Genomic DNA, 22,424 nt, shown 5'->3' on the forward strand with positions numbered 1-22,424 from the left:
AATGAATTACCATTAACAGCGAGATTTTTTTATTTCCCACATTATATCAAAAATTCTGAAGCATGTCACTGAATTTTTTCTAAAGCTAATCTCCTTTTTTAACAAAGTCAATAGTTATCGCCACCGTATTCAGGATTCCTTAGGTATGTACTTTGTTTCATATCGCTCCCATGGAAGTGGATCTGTAAATAAAATAAATAATAAAAAAACACTTATATTAAGACTATCATTAAGCAAGTTCGTTTTATGTAAGAACATGTTATTCCTTTCAAAACACTGCAAAAATAGGTGTAAACTAAATAAGGACATATTGAAAAACGTTAATCAAACTAAAAAAAAAACAGAAAAAAGTTTAAAATAAATTCGAAATTTCATTTTGAATTTAGGAATCAACGTCGTGCTTGATGTATAAAATACAATCGAGGCCACTTTTCATTTTTTGTAAGTATGGATTTCCACAGTAATAATGAAATAAAACTGAAAAAAAAAGACATTTTTATATTTAATGGGGAACTATGGGGAACCGAAATTATTTATATTTAGTAGTGGCTAAAATCATTGTAAAACACATTAATTTGTTATGCCGGGATAAACTGGTTGGTAGGGAGTTGGGCCCATGTCCAAGAGGTCGTGAGTTCAATCCCAGGCGGCTGAAGTCTCCCCGTGTAGTAAATGGGGACTGGTGAACGCTAAATCTTTTGGGTCACAAAGTCCTCCATGTTTCCATAACAAACCAATACCTCAGGGGGGTACTGAATGGGAGATAGATCGTTCTCTGGTTCAAGTCGAAATTACGATCAGTGGATGAATCAATGTGTTCTCCAAATAAACTCGCTGTGAGGTGTGAGCTGCTAAAGTTATATTCTTGGCTATAGATTAAAACAACAACTGCCTTAAATTCGCTTGGTTTCACGCTTAATGGCATTGAGAAGTGGTTATTAGAAGCAATAACAATAATTTTTTTTATTGCTTTACTCAGCAACCAAATTTCATAAATTTTTGAAAATTAGGTAGCCTGCAAAAACAAATGAATATTTGGCATAAAAATTAGTTAGTACCAATTTTTAGTATTGGTAGAATCAGATTCATGTAAATCATCATTCGGGAATTGTATTCTGTTTTTAAATAATTCACTGCTGAAAAATTCATGTTGTACACGTGCAGTCAAATCTAATCCAAAATTTAAGAAATAAATAAGACATGGTTAGAAGATAGGGCTCATTTGTGCCTGGAAAAAATTGAAAAGTGGTAGTAATATGAATATATTTTTTTAATAATATTACAGGATTCCCCCTTGATCTGTAAAAAATAAATGAGTGGTAGCTAAGATTTGTCAAGACTACTAAAAAATGCTTAAATTTGTCTTTCATTTGTGAATTGAGAAATTATTCCTGATTAATTTTATGCACCCATATATATTAACTTTAAATTTTATATTTATTGATAGCTTTAAACATCTAGATATAGCTCGCTTTTGGTACTACTTCAAAAAAAAAAATTACAGACCATGGGTATTATAATTGTAAAATGTTAAATGGTACAACGATTGTTATAGCAACTAAATTTTAAAAGCCAGCTATTCATAACTTTGTATTCTTCCCTCCTATTTTAAAGGGATAAATCCTAATTCGATGAAAGGGTAGATCTCTTTAGAAAAAGCGCATTTCTTTTTTCAAAATAAGCATATAGCTACGATAACAGTTATCTGTTATACATATCGCGTTCCGGCAAGAAAAGTGACGCAAGTAAGAACGCAGCATTTGAGAAAAATAAACTTGAAGAATATTATAAAACTTATTCTGAAATAGCACAATCTAGAGATGAGACACATTTTGAGCTTGATGGGGCACTTCATACACATTTTTTTTATTGACATAACCTCAAAATTGTTGTTTTTTGACTTGTGTCACTTTTCGTGCCAGGGTGCGAAATTTTAGAGAATTCTTTGAGATATAGAGCTTTTCCAGAATAAGAATCTCATCACCCGTTTAAAAGTTATTGCTGGTCACCCGTTTTTTTTAAATTTTGGTTTGTTTTATTATATTTTATTTAGCTAACTGCACAACGTTTTTTAAAAAAATCGGAATACATTTTGGAAGAAAATGCATCTAACTTCATACATGCATAAGCTTATAAATTTCAGACTCCAGTTTAGGTTTGGAGCCAAAAAATAAAATGGTATTTTTGGTTTTGGTAACGTTTTTCGTATGAAAAATTATGCTTTTAGTACAAGACTAATATATAATAGTTGATTCATTATCAATATCTCATAATGCACTTTCATAATACTCTACAGCAGTGATTCTCAACCTTTTTTTTTGTTGCGGCACACTTTCAACGATTTCGATATTTGACGGCACACAATGAAAAAAATTAGATTAATGGTTGTTTAACTACCTATTTTACACTGTGTTAAATAGTTTGTGATAATAATTTTGAGTGTGAAATAAAATAATATGTACTACAAAAGCACATGTATTAAGGGTTTAATTATTTCTTTCGATCAATTTTTTATTAGTTAGTAACAGTTATTTATTTTTTTGCTAGTTATTAATTGTTAGCTTGTTTTCTATAGTTATTAACTGTTAGTTTTTTTTACATTAACTGTTAGTTTTTGTGATTTCTTGTTAACTAGTTTTTTTGCTAATTATTAATTGTTAGCTTATTTTTTTGTCAGTTATTCTTTGTCAATTTAGTTTTTATATATTTGTTTTTTTAGTTTTCCTTTGTTAATCTGTTTATTAATTGCATAGCTTACTTTAATGATTAGCTCTTCCAACATTTTTTAAAATTGAGTGTCATATACAATTTAAACACTTCCATCTTATTTTAAGATTGTAAGAGACAAGACAATCGCCGACAAGATGTTAAAGCGTGGAAAAAAAAATTATAAAAAGTATATATATATATATATATATATGTGCACTTTCTTTTATGTTAAACTTTACTCATAATAAAAAAAGCATTATAATTTTTATTGTATCATTTCTAATATTTGGCGGCACACAAAAATGCCACGGCACATTGGTTGAGAATCACTGCTCTACAGTTTACTTTAAATGCGATGCTAGTGCTTAAAAAATCATAAATCAGGTGTAATTAATAAAAAAAATTACAAATTTCACATAATATTAAAATTAAATTCCATACCTATTTATACTTTAGAGGAAATAAAACTCAACAGCATACCTGCCAACTCTTCCGGAAGATTTTATTTTTATATTTAAAGTGGTAGTAATTATATACTATTTTTTTCTTTTATAATCTTAATTTTTAAATGATATTGATCACCACTATTCTTACAAAAATTAAGCACATATATTAATATGCGTTACTGTCAAGGTTGTCAACTTAAGTTTTCTCAAATACAACGTATTTGTTTGCTTAAAATTGAAGTTTTAATTCCATTTTAATACCACTGGGAAAAATAATAATGGAAGGGATTAAAAGTTGGCAGGTATGCTATAGCTTACATAATAAAGAATTACAATCTTACCCTATTCCTTATTTTTTCAGATAGGAAGATCTTCAAGATGTTGAATAAATATCTAAGTGCAGGTGATTCATTGACAAGGTGAATAGCATTGAATCGAATGGGCAACGTATTCTATAAATAAAGATGCAATTTTTTTTACTTACTTTATAAGAATAATGACTTTTAACTTATATGAGATATTTGAATATACTTTTCCAGCTACTGGAAAACTGGATGAACTTTTTTTGACTCACTGCCCACTTTACAGGAAAAATGTTATGCAAACTTTATTGAACTTTAAAAAAATAGCGATTATTATACAATTTAAAAAGAAAATTTGCTATAGTCTTTATTTTCAATGTGGAACACTGTTATTTATACCGTTAATTTAGTAAGAAATTTCTAATATCCCATGATTTTATCTTTGACAATTTTAACACGTTCACGCCGGGTGTTGCGCCTGAAAACGGGTCGGAAAAGAAAAAATACTGATAGAAGAACTATTTCAATATTAGATAATATTCGGGAAGTGTTAATCTATTCTCAACAATAACAATTCACTGTAAGGAAATTTATCACGGCGACGAATCAATTCAATATAAAATTTGCATCCGTTAAAAACAATTGGTAGTTATGGATTTTTATTATTCCCGGAAAAAAACTAAAAAATGAAATTTATTTGCTAACAGTTTTTACTCCGGTGCGCCGCCCGATGAGACTATCTAGCGTGACCCACCGGTGGGTTAACAAGCGTGTTAAACCACTTGAGCGTGTTAAACAAATTTGTTATAAAAACAGCCTTTAATGAAGAAATTAATGTTTGTTTGTAAACATCTAAGTAGAGCATAAAATAGCCATTTCAGGACTGGCCAAATTTCAACGCTTTTTGTAAAACTTTAATCTAGTGGTAGCTATGTTTATGTTTTAATCTTTTATTCATTTAAGCTTATTTTTCACACCACTACCTATAAATATTTTAAAAGTTCATATCCAACGCCTTTATTTTCCATCTCTGTCGTGGTGAAGCTTTTAACATGTTGGAAAAATTTCCAATATAAAGATTGCCACCATAATGATGCATAATACAAAATGTTTTCATACACTGTGTACTAATTTCATGATGCATGGGTTAGGGGCCGTTGCGCGGCCTAGGCACCCAATTTGATTTAAATAAGGAAAGAAAAAGATAAAGACTCATAACATAAGATTTAATGTTCCTACGCCCTGCGAGCATATGGCAAACTATACTCGATGAATCAGTTAGTGGCGCTTCGCCCCAAACACCGAGATTCCACTCATATCGAGCAACCAAGATAAAGTAGATACTGTTGAATAGTTTGAAAAAAAAGAATGAGTAAACTCCTCCCGAAAACTAGCTATAACTGAAATGGTTTTCCTACCAGCCTTTCCTCGTTTCCGTCTCTCTTTCACCCCTGCCTGCCATTCAATAAAATGTTTTACAAAAAGCGTAGTGATTGGCTTTCCTGCTTTTTAATATTACTTTGGCTATGAGTAAGGATTGTGTTCATGATGAATAAAAAAAAATTCAAAATGGTTTATTAAAACTTCAACAAAATTAGTTTGAATTTTGAGAAGCAGAAAAAGTGACTGCAAACTTCATAGTGAAAAAAAGAATTGTGTAGAACAGCAAGAAAAGGGTTACTTTCACTAAAAAATTGATTATCTTTTTCTCAATAAATCTCTGAATTGATAATGCCTTTAATTACTTGGATTTTACGCAGAATTAACCCATTCCTAGCCAAGGAGATTTAGAATCACAGCCAGTGTCTTTAGGAAAAACAATGGTAAGATACCTAAGCTTAAATTAAGTAGAGAATTTGCAACAATAGTTACCATTTTAGTTTTTAAAAGTTTGTGATCATACAATTTCAAATAAAATTCATACTATATAACCGATTAAAGGCCTACGCTCCAAGTATCTATTTTCAGAATGATAAAGGCTCATAACTCAGCATTTCATGTTTGAAAATTACTTGGATGTTACAAAATATTCGTGCTTAACATAATTAATTATAATTATAAATATAGATATTGTACAAAATAACATAAACTTTTATATTAACTATATCGAAAAATAGTTCCTCTTAGCAATAATTGTATTGGAAGGTTATACAAAGCAAAACTGTTGGTACAATTGGAAAGATTGTGATTGGAGCTTTTCAGAAATTATGTCATTTTCAGGGCTGCCTAAGTTCAATGCCATTTGTAAACAAATTTCACAGTCGCAGCTAAATATATTTTGAAATTTTTGATTCTTTATTTCGTAAATTTGATTTATAGTTATTTTCCCCACTACTACATGTAAATGATTCAAAAGCTCAAATGAGACACCACTTAATTACCAGCTCCCTACCCCAAGGAATATGTAGTATGATTAAGACTAGCGTGGTGAGCAACCCAGAAGACTAGTAGTTATTCAACCACGACACCTGGGTCACCACTGTAACAGAGCTCATAACACAATTTTCTCTCATTAATTATTCCCCTATTGTATATATTTATTTTATTTTTCTTATTTTTTGTTCAATTTGCATTGATTATCGAGAGTTGTAAATATGTATATATTTTATATTTAACCCGACCTTCCTTAATATTTTTGATCATCATAATCTTCATGATTATTATATTTTATATTGATTATGATTATATTGTCATTTAATTATACCCCATGCAACTCTACATTTCATGCTTGTCTATGTCACACGAACCCCTCTCGATTTTTTGGTGCTGAGCACTCTCTTCCTCCCATCTCCGTTCCTCCTCACTACTCCCCATCATCGATTATTACAACCGACGAATCGGTTAATGTCGCTTCGCGGCAGCGTACCGAAATTTAAGTGATTTCTACTGTTCTACCAGCTCCCTCGTGATAAAGCTTTTTAAAAGTTGGAGAAATTACAAAAAAAAATTTATAGAAACTGAGTTTTTAATTGTCCACCATTCTATAAAATATTTTGTTAAAATCGTAGTAGTTGTCAGCCCTGCAGTTTTTTTCCTCGCGAAGTTCAAAATGAGTGTTATAAGTGTGGAAAGTTAATTAATTTCTTCTAGATTTTATACCACCAGTAAGTTTGAAATCATTAGACCCTTACAAAAATAAGTTGTTTTGAGATGGACAGATGTATAAAACTACACATGAAGTAGAAACTGCAGTTTGGTTTTGCATCAAAAATAACCTTATCAATAAACTTCAATTTCAATCTCATTTAGGTCTCACAAAATCAACCTCTTATATAACTCTAAAAATAATTTCTGTTTAGAATGGGAGAAATTAATTACACTTCAAATATACGTATTTGCTTAAAGTGTAGAAAAAAGAATAAGTACGCTTGAAAAACAGACTCCCTAAGCTGGTTGTTCTTAAGTAGATTTCCATCAACCTCAAAACAACCTCAAGTGTGAATAAAACAACTTCATACACCTTGATTATACACCTTGGGAGGTTGATCTTTTAATGTTGTTTTTGAAATCAACTTCGAATAAACCTCAAATCAACCTTGACACCTCGAAGAAACCTATAAAATACCTTGTAAGGAGTTTTACATTTGTACTTGTTATTCAATACCAGCACTGGTGGGCTCTGCCTGATTCATGGTTACTTAATATGACTCATAGAGACAAGGACATGGCTGGGCAATAGAATGGCTGGGAATAAAGGCAATATCGTTACGTGGCCGGTGTGCCCACCTCCCTCACGGCTGTCTGCACATTCTGGTGGATTGCTTCCCGGTTTCACCAATCTTATATACAGGATTGCCAACTGCTCCACTATCTGGAAGAGTTTTAATAAATTGGCAGCGAATTAAATAGTAAAACTTGCAAAATTTTACTACCCAAACTTTTCATAGGAAAAAATACCATAATTTCTAAACGCCTCCATCGAGATTTTTAAATGTATGCGAAAAGTTTGGTCATTTAACATTTGCTGCTTATAAAAAAATTTGTTTTACAGCAATTAGAGTCAGCATAGAAGTGTTTTCATTAAATAGATCAAGTAATGTATGTATATTTTGATATGAAATTAAGCCATTGTGATATTTGAAATTGAAGTAATAGTCAACATTGGAAAACATCTGATTTGTTTAAGCAGAAATGTTTCACCTTTTTTCCCATAAAGTTCTTTCTACATCAAAACAAAATGTCGCATTTTCGCAAGAATAGTCTTGAAAGGGTTAATCAAATTAGATGGGCTTGAACTTTTTATATCTACGAAATACTTTTATGAAATTAAACATTCAACTTCTGGATCTTAATTGATTTTAAAATGAATAAAAAAAGAATTGTTACCGAAATGAGAGATTTGGCGCTTGCTAGAATAAATACGTATTGATTTTTCGATAAAAAAACGAAATAAGATTATTAGTTTTCAAGTGCACTTTATATTGAAAATATTTTCTTCAGCAATTTTTTGCAAATCCTCTAATAAGTTCCGATGGAACTGCAGGTGAAGGCTAGTTCAAAGCGATATCGGAAATTTCAATATCGTTGTATATCTTCAAGAAATATTGATATCTAATTTAATATTATCTCTATAACTAATTTACATGTTTTTTATAGTGGGCAAAGTTCTTTAGTTCAAATGAAAAAGGGCCATTTTCTTCTAGAACCCTTTTAATAATGATAATTTTAAAAAAATAACCGAGTAATTGTGGAAGATTAACGATATCGAAATTGAGAGATAGCTAAAACATTGCTTTTGTGTTGTTATATAAATAAAACTGCACATTTTTATGCACTAAAATAATATGTTTCTGTGTTGACGCCCGGCTGCTGAGCGGTAGCGCTTCGCGCTGTCGTGCCACAGGTCCCTGGTTCGATCCTCGGGCCGGGCAAGGTTGACTCAGCCTTTCATTCCTTCAGTGGGTCGATAAATGAGTACCAAGCATGCTTGGGAGCTAAACACTGGGGGTTCCCCGTTCGGCTGACCAACTGTCCGGAACATCTGCTCCTACACCCCAGAGCGCAAGGTCAAGAAAACTGAGATGGGCACAGTAGGCCTTGGCCCTCTATGGGCTGTCGCGCCACTGAGTTTAGCCGGGTTGATCTTGATTACTGATTTGAATCGAGAGAAAGGAGATAAGAAAATACAGTTTGACTAGATAATAATAATAAATAATGATATTTTAATGACGTGAGATATTGAATTTATTCTAATTTAATTATTTTTCCCAGTTTTGGAATAGTTCACAGTTTTAAATGAAAAATTTTTTCAACAAAAAATAAATAAACAAAATAAAAACTTAATTCTGGAAATACATTTAAAGATTTCAAAATGTAGTTATAAATATTACAACAAAAATGCTTTTCTGAAAGTTTACGTTAAAAAAGAAAAGATGATGTGTAAATGCCATTTTATTTAAAAAAAACCAAAAAAAAATATTTCTTCCGTGAAATAAAAGAAAATTTAATCACTCTGCTTCTAATGCTTTTCACAGAACACCAAAAAAAATTGAAATTAATTTTTATTTTACAATTATTTTATAAACTTGCAGATGAAATAACTGTATAATAAACTATTTTATGAGCTGTCAGATAACTTGTATTTTTAAATTTTATTATCTTTAAACTTAAAAAACTATATTATCATTAAACTTAAAAGACTATCTTTTGACCCAGTTTTGAAAGCTTTGAGAGCCATTATTTTGAAAATTGATCAAAAATGTGAAATTATGATAGTTGTATTTTTTTATTGGTGTGATTTTTATTTTATTACATTGAAGTAAGTTACGAAAAATGATCGAGTCACGCAAGTTTATAAGTTTGATCTCCTAAAAGAAATGATCTTCAATTTCAAATTCAAAGTCATTTCCTTAAAAGTGAAATATAATTACGTTTTGAGGGGTTTGTCTAAAGAAAGAAACAACATATCAAAGTTTTGTTTTAAGTTCATCTAACGCTTCCTAGTTGAGGACATGAACTCGTTTCTTTGCAATGTTGCTTTTCATAGTTATGCTCCTCCAAAGTTAGTAAAAAATTCGGTTTTTGACTTTCTTCTGTCAATAAAATCTTGGATAAACAACAGCACCCCAATAATTTCTTTACTAAATATTGAAATTCACTATTAAGGCAAGTTCTGTGACCTAGAAAATTTTAGAGTTACTGGTGCTCTAGTAGATATAGCCTTTCAAATTTCGAATAATGCTATTGTAACACAGAAATCATTAGGAAAGTCAAACAGATACCAATTGAGCTTGAAATTAAAATACATAAATGAAAATGGATTGGTCATGTTCTACGTAAACCTGAAAGATTTTGATAGGAACCCTCAGGGCAAATGAAAAAGAGGAAGACGAAAAAAAATAGTTATTGCAGGATGATTGTAAACGAATTGAAAACAACAGGAAAGATACGGAGATAGGCAAACTATCTGGCCACAAATGGATGACAAAAGCCCTATATTCAAATTCGGAGTGAAGAGGAATATAAATGTGTCTGTATACATTAGGGTAAGCTCTATGACAGAGTGCTTTCCTGGATTACTGATGTTTTTAGTACATACAGCCTTACAAGCTATCAAAAAATGCAAAATCTGCATTTTTTAAAATTTAGCTTTCAGCTTTTAATTAAATTCAGTTTTTAATTTTTTTTAAAATTTAGCTTAGAATTAACACTCAAGAAAATTAACTATACCATCCTGTCGGTAAACGTATCTACTAACAAGTTTGAGAAAACATGAATGGGATCTCATCCCATTTTTAAGAAGAAAAATTACCAAAGTTGCATATAAATTCTATGTTAAAAATCGCACATCCTTCCCCCTTTCTGAGACAGTAATGATGGTTCTTCAACTTAAAAATTAGTGGAAATTAAAAGATTTGATAAAAATTCTATCCGTAATTAAAATGATATAATTATGGAAGAAAAACTCTTAGACGTTCTCTTGCTCATACATTTAGCCTCCGCGTTTTTGTGGCCAATCATTTCTCCAAGATAAAGTATGTCATTAAATGAATATCTTAAGGCCTATGAATAAATTCTAAAATACAACCATAAAAACTTAAAAAAGTTATATATTCTTTTCATAACTGCCCAACCATCATAAACACTATGAAAGGATACAAACTTCTTTCATTTAAATCTCAGAGATGCAAGTTCTGGGATTTACTTGACTAAATTGATTGATTAAATTTAAATAATGTAAATAATACTAATACTACTAATAATATATAATTATAATATATAATTATAATATAAAATAATATATAATGTAAACATTAATTATTTCAGGTTATAATTATATAAAGCACAGAGCTTGACACAGAACGTGTTCACCTGTTGCCCTGGCCACCACGTTCTCTTTATCTCTCACCAATTGAAAACGTCTGGTCGATGGTTGCCGAATGACTGGCACGCCACCACTCGTCAGTCACTTCGGTCGATGAACTATGGCATAATGTTGAAACTGCATGGAGTGCTATACCCGTTCATGCTATCCAATCTCTGTTCGACTCGATGACGAGGAGAATAACAGCTGTCATTGTTGCCAGGAGAGGCTGCTCTGAGTACTGATTCCTCAAGATCTATACATCCAAATAACCTGAAAATTTAATCACTTGTTCTTCCAACTATAATGTATGTGGCCAATAGATATCATTCTGCATTCCTTTCTGGTGCAGCATTTTAATGACCAGTAGTGTATACGTAACTTTTGAAAAATTCAATAAGCATATTTTATTTGTATAATTTTAAAATTTAAGCTTTTCTCGCAAGAAAATAGTTAGATTCCCAAGACAACCATGTGAATTTTTGCTTGGTCTATTTTACTTCCGAAATACAGCAAAACAACTGCGAGATTATAATTCTTCATGGAATTGGAATGGATACACAGAAAGTGAGGCAAAGATTCTCCCCAAAACATCAACAATTAAAATTCAGCATTGCATGATGCAAGATTTTTCAACTAGGTAAAATACAAAAGTTCATTAGGAAAGTACTAAGTTTGATAATTGATTCAGAAACAGAAGTAAATATTCCCGAAGTTTTGAAATCCATATTCTGTAATATAAGTGATTTCAGTATCATTAAATCAGATAGCTTTTTTAGTTGATTACATGTGATATCCCGAAAAAAATAGCTGATATCTGAAACAGCGATTTGTGGGAAAATGCATTAGATTCTGGCAAAAAGGAAAAAGATTTTAATACTGGAATATGATTACTTGAAAAAGAGTGAATGATTCTTGTGTAAAAAGAAATGCCCATTTGCCCCATTTTACCCCATTGCTTTTTTAGACTCTTTAAATTTTATTTTAATACTGTTACTAAGTCACACTAAGAGATGAGCAAATATTAGAAGATAAATAACAGGGCTAATATTTTTTATTCATTTCATTATACAAATGCAATACTATTTGCAATATATACTTCATACAAATACATTTCTAAGAAAACCATGTTTTCTCAGGTTTTTTTTTTTTTTTGGCATACCACTTTGGTTTCTTTTTTGTAATTATATATTTCAATTACGCGCACAGTTCTTATAAAATCTCTTTGTGTTAGCTTATTTTGAAACGGAAGAATCATCGTTACTGTCTCAAAAATGAGGAGGAATGTGACTTTTAACTTAGCAACTTTGGTAATTTTTTCTTGAAAATAGGGTAAGGTCCCAATGCTTTTTTTTTCAACCTGTTAGTAGATACATTTCTCTACCAGTTGGTATAGTTTTTATTTTTGAACGACGTTGACGTTTCGAGAAAAGTCAAATAAAAAATGCAGATTTTACATTTTTTGAAGTTTAAAAGGCTGTACATGCTGAAAGTAGCAAAAACTGAGGAACATGCAGGTCATGAGCTTTTTCTAATTTTGAACTTTGATATTCAGTAAAAAAAATAATGGGGAGCTGTTGTTTAGATTTTAAGATCAGAAATAAGTCTAAGACCAAATTTTTCCCCAGCTTTGACAATGCATAATTCTGGAAAAGTAACAAGGCGCTGTGGAAACGAGTGCATGTCTACTACAAGGCAGTGATATACTAACAATATAGCAAAACAAAACTTTAGGGGATTATTGCTTTCCTTAGATAAACCCTTTAAAACATACTTATATTTAACTTTTAAAGAAATTACCTTGAACTTTAAAATTCTCTGCAACTATTACGCATTGTATATTACAACTATTACACATTGAAGTTCAAAATAATGTCTCTTATTAATAATATTTTTCAGTAAATATTTTTTTTAATAAATATATTTTATTTTTACTCTTACAAATTAATGGTATTTTCATTGGAGCCAACTTCAGTTCAACTACGGCTAGTCTTTTTTTAAATTCCTTCTGAAAAAATACTGTATTACGGTATTTTTTTTACATCAAACTAGATAATGGGCTATTGGCAAACTGCACAATGGGCTATTGGCGTTTCTTTGGTCTCACTTTTATGATTTTAGTAATATTCCTGTTATTGATTTTGAATACTGGTAAAGCATTGTTAACTTTCGTATTTTTAAAAATTTTATTTTTGTTAACTTTTATGATTTTAATAATATTCTTGATATTGATTTTGAATACTCGTAAAACTTTGTTAACTTTTGTATTTTTGAAATTTTCATCTTTATTGGAGAGGGTATTTTTCTACTGATTATTGGCATACCACCAAGTACCAATTTCTCAAGCAATATAGCTAATCTTTTTCTACACTACTTTGAAAAAAAATTCTGTGATTTTTATAAGGAACGACTTCAAATTTATTAATGACTTTATTATATTTAATTGTATAGATTTTATTAATATTCTACAATTAAATATATTAATCACAATTTATCCAGAGGAATTTACTAAGAGGTAAAAACTAATCAATGTAATGTAACTTCAGATTTTCTTGATTTATTCATTACATTGAACTGCTATAACGCTCTAATTGTTGTTTTTGAAAGAAATTATTTTCCATTTCCATTCAACAAGATTAATTTGTTGAAATTCTAATTGATTTATTAGTATCAATAGAAATGTTATATCACAAATTAATCGTGTTAAGTTTTTGGGAATAATGATATACATGTTCTAAAAAATACTGTAAATCTCCACGTAAAGTTCTCTTGAATAATGGTATCCGGATTGGATTTATAGAAAGGTACCTGATTTAATAGAGGAATGCAGGTAAAGTGATGCATAGCTATATGCTTATGGAAGGGCCAACCAAGCTTTCAGTTACTGTTGGATCACCACTAAACATTATCGGGAACTTGTCTGTATTTCCAATTGATTAATTTAATTTAGTTTAATTAATTTTAATTTTTATAAAATTTGTTTTTTATCTCATCCCTGTCTTGAAAAAACTTGTTTTCTTTATTAGATAGCTTTTTGTTTTCCATCTTTGTACACATGCTAATTTATACTCGAATAAATATACTAATTTGTTAATCGAACCAACTACTTTTTAATCTACTCCGAAAAAGTCACTTTACCATCTATTGATTTATGCACTTCTACTTCGATTTTTAGGATTATAATATATTATCTTCATTTGCCTTACTTTATGTTTCTTTTTGTCTTTCTTCGGGCGAGTGGCTATTTGAAGTATTTTATCGCCAACCGAAGAAACTGCTTCCAAACTGACTCCATAGTACTGCCTCCTGATGTAGCTGCCATGTCTGTCAATACTTCTAATTTACTTTATTTTCTATTTTAGTGTTGTTTTTCTTAGGATGTTATTTCCGGTTATTAAGGTCATAACATATGGGTAATAACTTATTTTGTTTTATTTCCTTATGCTATCCAGGCCTTCATATTATTCAACCCTTGTAATTTTTAAATTCAGTAAATTTCCTAGTTTTTTATAATTCTTATCAAGCAATAGTAATTCAGAAAAACTAACATGTCTTAGTTTTTTTTTATTATTTGTATCGTGCATAACAGTTAACAAACTTACGGATGGAATACTTCTGAACACTTACGAATATAATATTTCTAAACCTTAGTTTGTTTTAAGTTTTGATGTCACGATTATAACTATAAGCTCAAGCGTAGTTTCGGATCATACAGTGGATGAACTTATTACCATTTGTAATAAATTATATCAAGTTTATATAAAATGTTTATGTAATGCCTTTTATGTATATATCTTCTAGCAAATCATATTTAATTGAATGCATCTACATGGACAAATTGGCATATTCTGATATTATAGCCTACCATCATTTAGCATCAAGCTTATGTGCAAATGCACAATCACTACAAATTTTTGTTGGAATCATTTTTGACAACTGTTATTGAATAATCATATATATAGTTGATACTAACAATTCCACAAATGTAAATCGTGCTTCAAATATAAATCTCCGTGTATGTAATTTTCCCACTTCACATTATTTTCTTGTATCATATTAGTGTCTTTCTTATATTATCTCATGCAATGTATTTGTTTATCCAGATGTATTTTCATAATATGTAATGTCTAGCCACGCTTCTGTATGGTCACTATTTTTGACGCTCAGCTCCCATGGGTCTTACATGTCAATAGTTAATATTTTATGACAGTTTCACAATGTCTGAAGACGTTTATTTCTCTAAAACATTGTAAAGTAATAAATAAACAATAAAATTACGGATCCTGAAGGGAGAAGAGACCAGACGTTGGGCCCAGTTCTGGCGGCGTTGCAGATACTAGGATAGGCTCGTGGTTGGGGAATCCTCGGGGGAAGCGTGGTATGTCGCCGTTGTAACTATCTGTTTACGTTTTCCTGGTCACAGTATTTTTTTCTGATAGATGTCCCCTCTGGTGGCATAGGCGCTGTGTGCTCATGTATATATATATATATATATATATATACTATGCACCCATNTATATATATATATGCATACGGGGTGATTAATTAACACCTCCTTCATTGCCAGAAAACTTGTCAATGATCCTACTTATTCGAAGTATTTTTGAGCATAACTTTATAAATCTAAAACTGATCACGCGAAGATGACTCAGTTTAAGTTCACCACCATACACAACGTGAACTCCACAAACTTGAGTAGCTGGATCTTCTAAAAGAGACAGTAGCAAAGCTGTCGGTGATAAGACAGCTAACTCTGGAGAAATTTGATCAATATCCTAATTGGCTGGAGAGAGAACACGACAAGACACAATGAGAACATAAAAATATCAAAATTATAAAATGTCAAAAAAAAAAAAAAAGTTTTGCATTATACTTTAACAACTAAATACAAAATATCTGTATGTATACTGCTCCTCCCCTATAGTGGGAAAAAATCTTTGTTTTCAGAGAGGACCTCTTTACGGAAGATCCCAAATGGCTAGACATTGAAGTGCACATAGTTGTTAAGTTAACGCTCAACTATAAAATTTGTACACTTTAATCAGCACTTTACTGCACAACATGTCTTATATTCTATTGTTACATTATAAGAAAGCACTCCCTTTTGCGGAAATAATCATTTGGGCTGATGAAGAGATTTTAACTTTTCATTTTTTTGTGCTTCGGCTTTTTAATAAATATTTTTTAATATTTTTCTTATTTTATTGTAATAACTTTCCTTCTTCTCTTTTCATTAATCTTTATTATTTCCCATGTTTTCTCTATAATTTTATAAAAAGATAGTCTGCATCTCTTTTATTAGTCTTTGTAACTCACTCTTGTCATCATATTTACCTTTATCTTACACATAATAAGTCTTTTTAATCTAATTATATTTCTCTGATAATAATTATTTGAAACATCGATTTAGCAGCTGTTTATTAATCTGTGTATTGTGCGACAGTCTGCTAAAAACTCCAAAAATATTAAAAAAGGATGGTTTCTGTTTAGATAAATGTGAGTAAGTGATTAAATAGATTTACTACATTTATTGTGAAACTGAGAATTAATTGTCTATAATTCTCCAATAGATAATTTAGATTAATCCCGACCCTAGGTCGGTCTGATTAGGACTGAAGTAATGTGACCAAGAATCCAGAGGAGACAACTTGTATTCATTAAATAAAAAAAGCATATTTTATTCAGTTTTAAATTAAATGCATATTATTAGTATAAAAGTTACAGGATTAGAAATTATTAATTTCTATGAATTATAAGGATATTTAAAAGGGGGTATTTTAAATTAAGTGTCATAATGAGGAGGAGGCCTTGAAAATCAACAAGAGAAAACACTAATTAAGAACATTCTCACCATACATCTCGGGAAGGGGGTGCTTTGTCGATATTCCTTCACGTCTTCCTTTCGCTACATCAAGTTAGCCACCTTCCGCCTTCTTCCCCTTTTTCCATCTTCTTCCTAGGAAACCTCTGGTCCCTTCTCCAGCGAGGTTGTTACCTTGATCCCCACCCGCAGATCATTGGTCAAGAAACCTTAAAAGAAATAAAGAACGACAGGGCGACGATTGCTCTTGTCGCCCGACTACCTGGCTTTGACGGCAAATTCCACCCCCTTTTTCTCACGCTTGCCTGGCCTCCTCCCTTTACAGTAAATATTCTTAAAAGTGACCATGTCACTACCACAGAGTTAATGAGGGTCATAGTAACAGAATATATAAATTCGTTAATGCCTAAGTTTAGATTTATAACTAATTCCTGAGAGCAGGTAAAATTTTAGAAATCTAAAAAAACAACATGTTCTTACAAATAAAATCATTCTTAGCTAATAAGCTAAAAAATTGTGCGTGGAGTCCCTCCGCGCGGAAGAAGTTAAACTTCGTAACCTGCGACGTTAATTGTAGAAGAATCAGCAGTCGTAGAAGGATCACTAGTTCTATTCAACGACTCTTTTCCTGCTCCGCTCGCTTCCGTGCTCTGTAATCACGCTAATATTGTGCATTTTTCCCTCGTGGACCTCTTGAACCAGTGGAAGTGCTTGTGGTTGCCTCATCGTCTCGCCATGGAAAATGTATTTGTATTAATAATGTATGTGAATGCGTCATAATGTAATTTCAGAAGACAAAAACCTAACAATCAATTGATATTCACAAGAGACGTACCTTGACATAACCTTAAATCCGTCGCATTGTCCGTGGGATTGTGTTCTCACTCATTTTTTACTATTGTTATCCACTAAATTTGAAAATAAAAAATACTATCCTATTAAATTATATGTGTATCAAATCAGACTAAAAAAATATTTATAGCGAAACAATACTTTTATGACTTTTATTATTTTTATGGTAGTGAGAACCAAAACAATATGGAAATGAATGAGGGAAAACTGGATCCTGCCACGTGATTTCCCGGCCAATAAAAATGTAGCGTTAAACGTTTAACGCAACCTTGTTGGAAGTCGCATAAGAAGTATAACTTCAAAAATTTTGTTTTTATGAATCAATCCCAATCCCAAAAATTATTTTAGCGTTACACTACTAGAAATAATGGCGCTAGGAATAGTTAGACATCAAAAAGTTTATGAATGACAATATTGCTCTTACTCCCCACATTTTATAAAAACGACGACGCTCCCATCTTTATGTTTAAAAGGAAAAACACCCCCAACATTTGCCTCACATATAGTATCTGCTAAGCTTGGGTCAAGTTGCTTTGGAAATACATCAGGATTATCCTTAAACATTGTATATAAATTGCGAATGAGTTCCATCGCTCTTTCTGGTTCAAATTTTCTTGCTCGTAGGAACTGCAACAAGTGAAAATCATCAGTCCAAATATCCAGGTTTCTTTCTTCTGCAATAGGACATATTTGAATAATGTTATAAGGTTAGAAATTATATTATGCATAATTAAAAAATAACGAGACTTTTAATTGTAGACTATTTAAAATAATACTCATTCATTTTAGCTATTGTATCAGAAGTCAGTTGGAGTTGGTTCTTTAGCTCTGTTTTATAATAAACAACAGTAGATGCATTTTTAGTTTTTTTGAAATTTATGTTTTTTTTTTTTATATATTTATTTATTTTTTGAATGTCGAACATATGTGCATTCTAAAATTTGTCTTGGTATTGTAAACACATATTTGAAATCCAGTAGTAAACTGGAAATATTTAACGCATTCCATTTTGCAAAATGAGCTTATACGAGTTTCTTTCAAGAAAAGAAAGTGCTTTATGAAAAAATTAAAATATCCTTAGGAAAAATGATCTCAAGTAAATTCGATTCGCGTGTGCGAGTGAGTCATCAAATATTTGAAAAAAATTATTAGGAATTATGGTTCTTCACTGTGAATGCGTACTTAAAAAAGGAATTCCATTTATAAAAAAGATTCTGTAATTTTGGAGGGGGGGGGGGGAAATTGTTATGAAAATGGTTTTCTTGTTTTTAAATTTTTCACATAATTTTCACCACTGTTTATATTTATCTTAAAAATGGTATTGTCTTTTAATAGTATTTATTTTGATGATTAATGATTTTATTTATTTTAATCCATACTTTTGTTCAAATAATAATTTCAAAATACTTCACGATTATAAAAGTAATTAGTGTTTAAATAGCAAAAATAATTACAGATTTTGATTACGATTTTTTAAATTTTTTTTCACATTCTTGATGCTTAAATTGATAATTTTTTTAATATATGTTGAGTTTATTCACATTGTTTAACAGTATGTTTATTTTTACAATTTGAAAATATTTTCGAAATAAATTAAAATTATTGAAAATTTCCGTTAAGAAAATTTTCCTTTTGATTCAATTGATTATATCAATTAGCATAAAATTGTTTAGGGGAATTATTTTTTATTGCTCGATCTGTTATAGTATATATGATTTATTGATTTTAAGATAAAAACTTAATTTTTTTTAATAAAGTGTTTAAGATAAATAAGCAATTAAAATATTTGAATTTTTTTCATTTTGAATGTAATATTTAAATACTAAAATTTATTTTTACGATTTTCCCTAACTTTTATCAAGGAGTACTTTGATTTTGTGTTACTGGGATACTAGCTTTTCTTGAATCTGTTTAAATAACTATTAATTCCGTATAGCCTGGTGCCGGAAACCTGCTTATTTCCATTTCCCGGCGAGTGGATATATATATATATATTTATTTCTATATATTTATNATATATAGCCCTAAAGCATATAGGAAGCATTACTTTACAGCTTACAGCAGAGCAAAAGAGGCATTTCAAAATCAAAATAATTATCCTAAGATAAAAATCACTCTTTTATTGAAGGCACCCACTGCTCTAAATTAGTTATTACCTCCAAATCAATCTTTAAAACCTAAATAAATTATTAACAAATGAATGCTTCGTATATGCAAAAAATTTTTCGTTGAAAAAATAATTCCTGTAAGCTTATATATAATACAAATTTAAAGTCATCCCTAAATAGTGTAGGAACTACTTGACTTTAAGAGAAAATAACTTAAGCGATATTTCGTTTAAAATAAAATTACTTAACACCATACTTGCAATCAATTTCCTGAGTTCTGTGAGAGCTTGTGTACGATTCTCTTCAGTTTCATTCAATTCTTCCTCTGCTTTTTTCGCCATCCAATCTGTCAAGTAACCCATTCGGAAAGGCAAGTAAGAAGCAGCCATCCTACTTTCGTAACTACTTTCCACAGTTGATTGTTGTTAAATAATAATAAAAAAAACACAAATGTGAGCATTGTTATTTTAACCCTATAGTTGCAGACAGCGACAACGTATAACTAATACGGATTCCGTAGTTTCAGAAATATTTTTTTAATGTTAATGTAATGGTCATATTTATTTCAATAATTAGCATTTAAATTAATAGCAAGGTTAACGTGTTTATAAATCAATAAATTAGAGTTAAATGGATTCTGTTCCTCACTAAATACAAATATTTTAATGAGATGAATTTAAGGACTGATGCTTAATTAATAATCTAATAATATTTTTTTTTAAATAAATCTGTTTCAAAAAATACTATTTAAATTTACTTCCAACAGCCTCAAATAATTGAAAACTCTAAAAATATGACCATGATATATATATAGGGTTTACCGGCGATTTAGAAAAATATGGCGCAGAAAACGAAAGAAGATAAAATTTACAGCTTACCAAGATTGCTTGGGAGTTGACTTGATTATAACGGATACCACAGAAGACTTAGAATGTAAAAAGTGGTAAAAACTCTATTCATTTTTATATATTTCTTAACTGTTTCACATTCAATCTTAGCTACTGCTATGAGTTACATTTCAAATTATTGAAATTTAAATAAAATGCATAAATATTAGCTATTATTGGAAAAAGGTCGTAATGGCCTGAGACTCCCAGTTCCACTACAACGAACGAAATTTAAGCTACCATAGCCGGCATTATTACCGATGAAGGATTGGAGTGCCCGCTTCGCTGACAGGGACTCCGTAAATCCTTAGCGTTTATTTTCAACAAAATTTTTAAAAGTTGCTAATTTCAATCTCTATTAATTAAAACTCCAATATATTAATCACCATTTTCTGAATTTTTAGTAGCAGCCCCTGCTTATAGACACAAGGATTCAGAAAAACTATTTTACTGAGTGGAAAACAAATGAAAATTAAAACATTTAGAATTTTTAGTAGTTCAGGCAAAAGTTTTAAGACCTCACCACGAAGGACCCGGAAAAAATGACGTTTTAGATCATTTGCATGTAGTGGTGTGGAAAATAATTGCAAATCAATTTTACGATGCAAAGGATGACAACACTGGATTATAAACTTCGTTATCACTTAAGGAAATGTTCCCTTTAGTAGCTGAAAGTTGACAGCTCCCAAGATATATTTAATATATGTATGTTGGAGTTATTTTCAAATATTTTTAAATGAGGAGCCGAATGGATTAAGCAGGTAAGTGAACTTCGAAACGTCTGCAATCAGTGCAAGAAGAAAAATTGGTATCCGAACTAATTCATAATAGATTTTGGAGAAGGCTTTTATTTTTTTACTTTTTTTTTAATTCGAAGACAGAAAAAAATATTTTCAATCTTTGGATGTGTTTAAATTCCATGTACTTTATTACAATAAGTTTTCAAATTTCAAAAAAAGAGAAAAGTTTATTTTATCTCGTATTTTTCTGTAAGACTCAAAATCTAACATTATAAACAACACAGAGGAAGATTTTGTAGAAAATTATATACATGCATTGCTGTAAATTTCATTATTTTGTAAACATATATTAAAGAAAAAACAACGTTAATATACTTATTCTTTTAAAAAGTAAACTAGAAGTTTTTTAAATATTTTCATCCACCTCAAAACTTTAATAACTTCGCTTTATGAATTTAAAAATGTACTTTTAAATAAATATATCCTTAATAAAATTTATTTAAAAAGTTTAAGTGGGAAATAAAGAAAAAAACACTTAAGCAATGAAACTTTATAAATTGGTAAGCTAATAAAAAATTTAAAATAAAATCATCAATATATTTTAAAAGACTGATATGAAGTTCTTGTTTAAGTTATAATATTATAGTCATATTGAGCAATACCTACAGAAATGTTGATTACGTAATATCAAAATTAAGGAATATTAAAGAAAGAATAATAGAAAATTCTAAATAGTTAAAATCGATAAATCTCTTTACCTTTTATATCTTTATATATATATTTTTTTAAACTTCTTAAAGTTTCTGAATTCTACGTCAGAATTTCGATTGTTTTCTCGTTTAGCGATAGTGATATTTATTCAGCGTAGTCAATTCACGCACTTAATTCGTTTGAAATTTAAATTCTAGAATGTGAGTTCTAATCAACTTCTTTTTCGAATGGTAATTATTTCCTCAACAGACAACCTTTAAATTTTTTTTGCCAGACATGTAATAACGAGAAGGAAATTATCAGTGAATGAATTTTTTGATAGTTGAACAGTTTTAAAACAATAAAAGTAACTTACCTGCAACTTTCACAATTTGCACAAACGATATTTCTTTTATGCTGATTCTGAGTTTGAAAATTTGATTTAAAATTATTTTAACCACCGCTACGTCAAGAATTTTATTTTATAACCGTCTTTGAACAGCAGAGCCATTTTTTGGGTTTATGACTACTAATGTTCAATTCCGTATATATATATACATATATAT

At 30.1% G+C, this 22,424-nt stretch overlaps 2 protein-coding genes across 2 annotated transcripts in view; one reads left to right on the plus strand and one right to left on the minus strand.

The window, feature by feature from the left end:
- LOC107454778 (clavesin-2) overlaps window positions 1-22,424 on the plus strand; it is a 356,878-nt gene that overhangs the window by 229,869 nt on the left and 104,585 nt on the right. The window lies entirely within an intron of this gene.
- LOC107454772 (alpha-tocopherol transfer protein-like) lies at window positions 44-22,089 on the minus strand. Its single transcript, XM_071185769.1, has 7 exons — window positions 19,798-22,089; window positions 17,857-18,107; window positions 15,306-15,535; window positions 10,917-11,033; window positions 7,023-7,080; window positions 3,497-3,607; window positions 44-182 (listed from the first exon to the last, which is right to left on the minus strand). The coding sequence occupies exons 1-7, from the start codon at window positions 19,928-19,930 to the stop codon at window positions 108-110; spliced, it is 975 nt and encodes a 324-aa protein (XP_071041870.1). The 5' UTR covers window positions 19,931-22,089; the 3' UTR covers window positions 44-107.

This window comes from Parasteatoda tepidariorum, chromosome 9 (assembly GCF_043381705.1).
Source record: "Parasteatoda tepidariorum isolate YZ-2023 chromosome 9, CAS_Ptep_4.0, whole genome shotgun sequence".
Taxonomy (NCBI): domain Eukaryota; kingdom Metazoa; phylum Arthropoda; class Arachnida; order Araneae; family Theridiidae; genus Parasteatoda; species Parasteatoda tepidariorum.

What these genes read in the sequence shown, in the direction of transcription:
- LOC107454772 (XM_071185769.1), bottom strand. Translation starts at nt 19,930, where the DNA reads ATGGCTGCTTCTTACTTGCCTTTCCGAATGGGTTACTTGACAGATTGG. An exon ending in ACTCAGGAAATTGATTGCAA is followed by an intron (nt 18,108 to 19,797) that starts GTATGGTGTTAA and finishes GTCCTATTGCAG; the next exon opens with AAGAAAGAAACCTGGATATT. An exon ending in AGATTGGATAGCATGAACGG is followed by an intron (nt 7,081 to 10,916) that starts GTATAGCACTCC and finishes ACCATGAATCAG; the next exon opens with GCAGAGCCCACCAGTGCTGG.